The sequence below is a fragment of the Gasterosteus aculeatus genome, chromosome 6 (genome assembly GCF_964276395.1).
Source record: "Gasterosteus aculeatus chromosome 6, fGasAcu3.hap1.1, whole genome shotgun sequence".
Classification (NCBI taxonomy): domain Eukaryota; kingdom Metazoa; phylum Chordata; class Actinopteri; order Perciformes; family Gasterosteidae; genus Gasterosteus; species Gasterosteus aculeatus.
In genome coordinates, this window is record NC_135693.1 from 4259734 (window position 1) to 4267791 (window position 8058).

Genomic DNA, 8058 nt, shown 5'->3' on the forward strand with positions numbered 1-8058 from the left:
CTCCAGTCCCTTGTTGCACTCCCAGTCTTTAATTAGGCACTTTGAATACGGAAAGGTTTGTTTTAAGTTTCATATTTAAGTGTTACATCTCAGTTCAGGAAGAAGAAGTACACTAGAGTGCGTATGTGTGTCTGCAAAAAACACTTGTGAAGGTGTTTGGAAGGTGTTTAATTGAAATGCTTCTTCTCCTGGGACTCCCTTCAACTACTCTGTAGCACGCTGGAAAATCAGCAGCAAGATGGATGAGATTTCAGCGCTGCTGTAATTTCATGACCCAGTCTGATTGCAAATCGATGCCTTGACGTTATGTTGAAGCTGCACACGTACAGCCTCTCAGACGAAAGCTTTAAATAGAACTGCTCCGAAGTCCTGGCTGTGTTCCATTAAACGCAGAGAGGGACCTTTCTCCGTACGTCACTGCAGCGCTCTGTATGGATTAGAACCATGCGAGTGAGAAGGCGATTAAGAAAATTGTGCTACGGGGACACAGGGAGCACCCGCACGCCGCCACGTCTGGAGAGCAGAAGAAATCCAATTTCCTGTCTGTGTCCCCCCTTTTCACCAGGACTACGCCGGGTGGACCGCGTGTACGTGACACAGCCTTTGTCCAGACGGACGTGGGAACAATCAGGGAACACGTGCAGACCAATAGGAACAGTGAATGTAGCGTTAATCAAAGTGGCATCTGGACGTAATGCAACACATGTTGTAACGACGGTGGCTCTGAGGAAAACAGCAAAAACGGCAAATAGGAAAACCGGGATCGGAAAACACAACAACATTAACTGCTTAGGAAAGGGTAGGGCCTTATAGCAGAAGGACAGATCCTTCTGATTGGACAGACAGACTGTCTTTGGCCATACTTCGTCCCCCCTGCAATTTTAATTATGCTAATTTTACACAGAATTATGTTATTTAGATGCAAGTGAGGGACACACTTAATGTCCTCCCTCATGTTTTATAGACCCCCAAAGCAATTATATTAGTGTAATCAAGATGTCGACTCACTGTCTGCAGACATATTGCTTGTATGTCATGTAAATCTGTGCTACAAGTCTAGTCATCAGACCATCAGAAAAGCTTGCACAATATTATGCAATAATCGACTGTGTAGTGTGCATACAAAGTAGACGTAATAATCCTGACGTCACCCATTAATTTGTAGACTGTCAAGTTTAGTGTTTTTTCCATTGCCATCTTTGAATTAGCAATGAACAGAAGTTAATATTAGATGTGGAATGTGAAGTGCCAAAGAGATGCTGGATGCACCCATTGCCGTGGCAGCAAGCGGTCGATCACTGTAAGCCCGCCCTAAAACATACACTAATTGATGTCTATTTGACCCTTAATGATCCATAGTTTACGAATTGAACATTGTGCAGTATTGAAACTCGAGATAGAGACCATCAACTCATGTGTACAATGTTTACTAAAGGGGAATAAATCAGCTGTGAAGTAGTCATTTTCTCATAGACTTCAATGCTATCAGGCTTCTGTCGCCCCCTGCAGGTTGGTACAGAGAATGCAAAATCGAAGACACCCAAATCGTCTTCTCTCTGAACATAGCAGCCCTACACCCATAAATAGCAACACAAACACATAGGTTTGTGTTGTGTTGTGTTGTGTTGTGAAAACAGACCATTTGCATGTTTTTAGAGCGTGAAACCAACAGTGTCAAATAATATGTTTAATAAAAAATGTTTTATCTCAGCTATATTAAATTAGTTAATTGGTCACTCTTGTGTGTTGTGTTGTGGAAACTAGCGGCGGCCGTGCATTTTCAACCTGGACCTTCTGTGCCGTCTTACTACAGCTGAATAACCTAATAACCTCATTGTGACGCCACTGTTAAAGGTTATTATTTGTTGGATGAATTCACATAACACTGTAACATTTTGAGTGAAATAAAATGTTACATGATGCTGAACACCTACAAATACATTAACTGCAGATACATGAATATACCATGACAGGATGCTGCGTAATTAATGGACAATAAAAATAGTCAAATGAATGTAATTTACTCAATGACAAGAGCATCCTCACAAAAAGCAGTCATATTTATTTACAACAAAGCATGACAAAACAGTCCATCAAAACTGCAGCACTAAACACTCAAGAGCACAGGCCATTCAAATATTATTTACATCAGACGGTGATTCTGCTTAGGCCAGCAGAGACAGCCCACCACTGTCGAAATGTTCAGCAGTCATTGATTCATAGATCATTGAGTTCTGTCTATCCAAATGAATAATGTAATCTTCTTAGCCTGGAGAGCTATCAACATGAATGAAAGGATCCACCGTGTGCTTGGAAATTTGGAGAGTTTGCAACAAAGAACAACATTATAGCCATGATTTCCAAGGTTTGTGACTATGAACAACCATTCTTTAAAATCCATTATGGACATGTACCACATACTATAATGAGCTAAATTGTGTGAGGGCCCTCTGGCTTTGAGCAGAGCCTGCTGTACATGTGTGTGTGTGTGTGCGTTCGTCCCTTTGTCCTGTCTTGCAGGTCCATGGTAGGAGGAGCTCGTCAGCGCAACCGGAAGCACCTGGCCGGTCTTCCGGTGGTATCTAAGACCCGTTCGCCCCGGTCCTAGCACTCTTGGTTTAGCAGGAGCCTCTCGGCTTTGTTTGTGGGAGCTTCGTTTCTTTGTGTTGTTGGTTAATGAAAAACAAATACATTTACGTGCCGCCTACAACCTCTGGTTTCTTCCATTTTTGTCACGGCCCAGGTTGCCTAGTGGAGTTCCTAATGGAGCCAATGCCTGCTCCCTGACAGCAGGACCTCTGCTCTCTCTACCCACGCACTCCCTCTCTGCAGGCTGCATGTTTCCAGCAGAGCGGGCAGTATTCTTGGCCAGTTTGTGAGCAGAGGGACAAATGTTCTGTTTGACCCGCTGAAAATGTAGAGTAATGACCGAGCCTCGGCACCAGCATTTTACAGATCCGCACAATTTGATATAATTGGAGACCCGCTGGTTCTCTTGCGCTACCATCAATTCAGCACCGGTGGTCCAGCAGCTCAATTTCATTAGTTTCTGTTACAGGGCTTTAGCTTTTGCCGTGGCCTCCGGCTCTCATGCTTAATGTGGGCATTTGCGGAGGAGTTGCTTGACGAGACGGGCACACTGCATCCACTACGTATCAATGTATCAAGCCCATTGTAATCTGTTGTAATACTGTGTAATTTGGGACTGGCTCGGCCTACTGTCGTATCTCAGTCTAGCAGTGTTTGGATAGAAACGGGTCATTATGAATCTGTTTTAGTTCTGTGTATTGGCTCAGTGATGCACACTGAGGACACGTAGATTTGCCCTAAATAAACTCTCTAAGAACGTCTCCATCAGTCGCCGGGTCGAGCTTCGCGTGGCTGCCGTGTTGCACCGAGGGATTTAGCGTGGAGGTATTTTTCTGGCGGACGGAGGTTTCATCCCTCAGTGAGCTCACCTGCTAGCGGGCGGCCGTAAACAAACTGCAAGTCTCCCATCGGCCTTCTTCATTACCTTGTTGGGCCTGAAACGCTTTTCCATTACAATATAGCTTATTGTGTCATGCTGACTGTAAACCGTAGCACACCTTTCAATCTGGCAGCGTAATAGACTTTTACAATAAAGTCCCTTGAGACATAGTCACGGTTTACTGTGTCGTTGCTGATACACACTATTGTCTATAATGTGCATGCTGTTTTTGATCCATCCTTTGTCTGCCCACTTCTCTGCCTGCTGCAGTTGCATTCTCTGGCCTCGGCTTCACCTCCTTCTACCTGGCGGGGAAGCTGCAGTGTTTTACGGGTCAAGGTCGAGGACGCAGCTGGCGTCTCTGTGCCATGGTGCTGCCTCTCTACAGTGCCATGATGATCGCCTTGTCCCGGACCTGCGACTACAAACACCACTGGCAAGGTCTGCAAAACCGCTTTAGTGTGTTAGTGTTGGGTCTGCCTGTGTCAGTCGGAGTAAGGATTGCTGTGCAGGAGTGCATCTCAATCCCACCTGCTTCAAGGTGCTTTCTAACACAGATCATGTAGAATGCAAACTCTGGGTGATGCTCATTTCATGCAGCTCTACTGCTGTCATCTCGGCAGCTTTCTTTTTTCCCCAACTCACTTAACATGTTAATGTATAAGGTGTAGCATAGAAACTGATGACAGATGGCAACAAGGTGTCATTTAATTCAACCTGGGAAGAAAATTGTAATTACAGGCTACAGCTTTGCATACGGTCTAGAAGTGGGTTTGGGGTGGAAAATGAAATGTGGCAATGCGAATCATATGGTGTTAATTAGTTTTAGGGATCCATATGTTCCCTGTGAACAGCGCAGCCAAGATTTATTTACATCCAAAACGCACCACATGCAGGAGTTGCAGGAGAGCCAACCACTTTCTGAATCTCAGTATTTCCCAAAATATCAAGTCACCGTCTATTGAAGCCAGTGCATTGTAGAGTTAAGCCATGATGGAAATCAACTTCGTATTATCTTTTCTTTTCACACAGTAGGAGAAGATAAAGAGACTCGTTTAAATGGATGGATGTGATTTTGATGTTATTGAATCCTCAGTTTCAGCCGACAGATGGTCATGTCATTTTGAGCGATACCCAACAATATAGGCTTAATTTTCCCTGTGGCAGCGTGATATTCAATGATGTATCGTAGCTTAAAGGGGGGCAGGTATAACGGGTGCTCAGCAGAGATGATAAAAGGATAGAGACAGCCTGTCCAGAGGAAGGTGAGCCTCAGTGGAACAGATTCATCGCTTTGCCTTTCAGTCTGCTTTCACCATGCTCTATAAAGTAGTCAGCTGTGATGAATGCTCACGAGGACACTCTTTACACAGCCTCCAGTAATGCCTAATCGATTGTGTCTACAATGCTGTTTTTTCTTCTTTGTGGCCTCTTTTCCACTCTGAATGCATATCTTAAAACATGTGTGGGTTTTTTTTGTGAATTTTGCAGACGCCTTTGTCGGAGGAGTGGTCGGCTTGCTCTTTGCGTACGTCTGCTATCGCCAGCACTACCCGCCCTTTCTGCACTTGGACTGCCACATGTCCTACGCCAGCCTGGCTGCCGTCGCCCACGTGCCCTCGCACCCCGAGGACGACCCGCAGCCCACGGACAACACCACCAGCCTTCCCCTGGAGGGCCTGAGTGAAGGGCCAGTATGACTAGTGGCCGCCGCCGCCGAGACTCCCCCCACTACCTTCACCAAGCCGCCGAGCCTCGCTCCCCTCGCCCCCCTCGTCACCCTCGCCCAGTGACTGACTGGCTCTCGTACACATTCCAGTGGACAAAAGTACGCCCCACCCATCCCTATGTTTCACCCCGTCTCGGTGACGCCTACAGTCATTATTATTATTTTGTTAATGTCTGGCTCTCGCTCGGCAGCCTTGAAAGTCTATTATTAGATGTGATGTGCGATAGGAAGACGTACACATATGGGACATCACCGCAGAGAGGGGAAAACCTGTTTTGGCTGGGAGGGAAGATGATATTATTTTTGCTGTGTTAATGAGAATTAACAATGCAATGGAATATCACATTCATCAAACCATTACGCTTACACTACTCTATGTGTCACACTAAGAAACAAATTATGGGATATTTGTCAGAAGACAATGTTGATACGTTTTCATTTGAAACAAAAGAACATGGAAACTGCTTAGTCATTTTTGGTTGTATCATTACAACACAAATGTATTTATAACCAACGACTTTTGAAAAAAAAGCACTGGTCCATGTCAAACACAGAATCCAATGATCCCAAACTCTCATTTTTCATCCGTGCATTTTGCACACGTTCCCACGGAGGTTGTACGGGGACATATTCCCAAGATGTAGCTCAATGTGTCCAATCTATAACAGGGGGGTTGAAGTGTGTGCAGACAGGCACAAGCATAGATTTGATTCTGCATTAATCATCATCATGGGGACTCCGTCACGGCTGCTCTCGAGCGCGTTAGGATAATGTGAGAAGACCCACTAGCATCGCAAATCAGATTTCCCCCCTACTGTAGCCCCGCAAATAGACAAACCTGCATTCTGGAGACGACAGGACTGGGGGCAGCAATTAGGATCATTCATCCACAACCCTATTATTATATCCAGCCTTAATTGAGGGACAGCATGTCCAAAGTCCGGACTTTTCATTTCCCGCTTGGGTTGCATGCACCCTGTAATGCATTATTTAATTGAGAGGACACAATGCCTATTACAAAGCAATTTGTAGCATCTTGCAAGTTTTGTTAGGGAGGATGGCTTATTTTGTTGCCTTAGTTACCATGTGATTTTCCCCACTGCACTGACATAAATGGAAATGTGCAATCTTAGCTCAACGACAAACACAACACAACCAGTCTCCATGCTCATAGCTCCGAGGGTAGCGATTATATATTTGCACTGAAAAAACATGGGATTGCCAACTGAAAGAGAATGATACAAAACGAGCTGCAAGCCAAGTGTAGAAGTTTTACTCTCTTGCATGTATTACCTTGCAGAATGTTAGGTGGGTTTGATGGTGCGTTTGTTTCCACTGTCAACAGCTGAAACAGCAGCACCTTCAGCTGCGTACCATTTGAATACACAAGAAAAGATTTTCTCTAATTGCAATTCGTTTAAACGCGATTTACTCAAATCAGCCACAATCACGCCTCTCACTAATGAAACCCATCGGCAGCTTCTCCAAACTGCGTGCGCGTGCAGCTTAAGCGTAGGCCAATCCCACGCGAATGCAACACGAAATAGAAAGTTTACCCAGAATAAACCTTTCCCGAGAGAGGAAAAGCCTGCTGCACATCAGACTCTGTGACGGGACTTGACGAGACTCTGAGAGCTGAGTGGAGAGGAACATTTAACCTTCATGCTGGTTGTTATATTCCTCAGACCTGCATTTGCCTGACTTGGCATCCTGATTTTTGTACTTTTTCATTTTAGTATTATTCTATTAGATGGTGCAGAGTATATTTAAAAACAAACGTCATGTCCTAACAGTATTTTCACTTCAAATCATTCCACAATTTGTTTTAATTCGGTGCTATGGATAGTTTTGTAGCAATAGGTGTGAACTTAAGTCAATTTCTAGAAAGAGAGAAAAAAAAGATGATAATATTGTCCATATTTCTTTTCTTTTTTTCCAATTAGATGCACACGGGCAACCAGTGTTGTTGTTATTAAGTGGATTCTTCTCCATTATTTAACCTTCCCAAGGACTTAAGGGATGAAAGCTTGAAAAAAAATAACAATAATGAAATTAGTGTGAATTCTATTGAATAGATGTCTTTGTTTATGGCATGCCAGTTCTATATGTGAGAAAAGAGTGTTTTCTATGAATCCGCATGTCAGGCCTTGAGAAGTCTTTCAGCTGTGTTTTGCTGTTTCTCTACTTTGTGTACAATAAAGGACTGCAGCTCTGTGAAACGTAACCACGCAGAAAACAAAGAAGCCCAATGTACGTTGTCGAGGCGTGAGCGTTGCAGCGTACGCTTGTTGCTGTGACGGGAGCTCCGAGCCTCCATCTTCACTCTGATTCAACCCACTAATGGGAACGAAACCGATGTTTATGTAAAACATGTTCATCCTGTAATCGGACAACATGGATATTACTACGTTATTCTTTTCAAATGAACAATATGACATCGAGCATCCAGAGATGGTTAGAGGAGCGATGTTCCAAGTTCACATCAATGAATGTATGCTCCAACGGGCCTGCTGTCAGACAGCACAGTGCCACTGAGGCAGATGAGGGAGTGTCTGTGTGCGAATGTAACTTTGTGCTAAATGTGTGTTGTGCTTTACTGAATCGGTTGCGTTGCACTTTGTTTTGAAAGTTTCCAATAAACGTATGCTTAAGACTGCTCGTCCTATCGCCGTAGAATCAGGTGCGTTTCTTTTTAGCCGTATAAACACAATAATGTATCCTGCTCTCTGCTATTTGGGTCTCAACCCAGTGTCCCGAGAGTGAATTTAAATGTCCTCGTTGAGCCCCTGATTCTTTGGTTCGTTACCAAAGTCATGTCATTCCCTGTTTTAGGACACCCTCTTTGTTTTGGTCACCTTCA

General features: G+C 44.2%; 1 protein-coding gene across 1 annotated transcript in view; it reads left to right on the top strand.

Annotated features, from left to right (window-relative positions):
* plpp4 (phospholipid phosphatase 4) overlaps positions 1-7854 on the top strand; it is a 30542-nt gene extending 22688 nt beyond the window's left edge. Inside the window, exons 6-7 of the mRNA XM_040178892.2 lie at positions 3740-3910; positions 4961-7854. Coding sequence (XP_040034826.1) covers positions 3740-3910; positions 4961-5169 — 380 coding nt within the window. The 3' untranslated portion in view covers positions 5170-7854. The remainder of the gene's footprint in view (positions 1-3739; positions 3911-4960) is intronic.
* Positions 7855-8058: the final 204 nt, after the last annotated feature.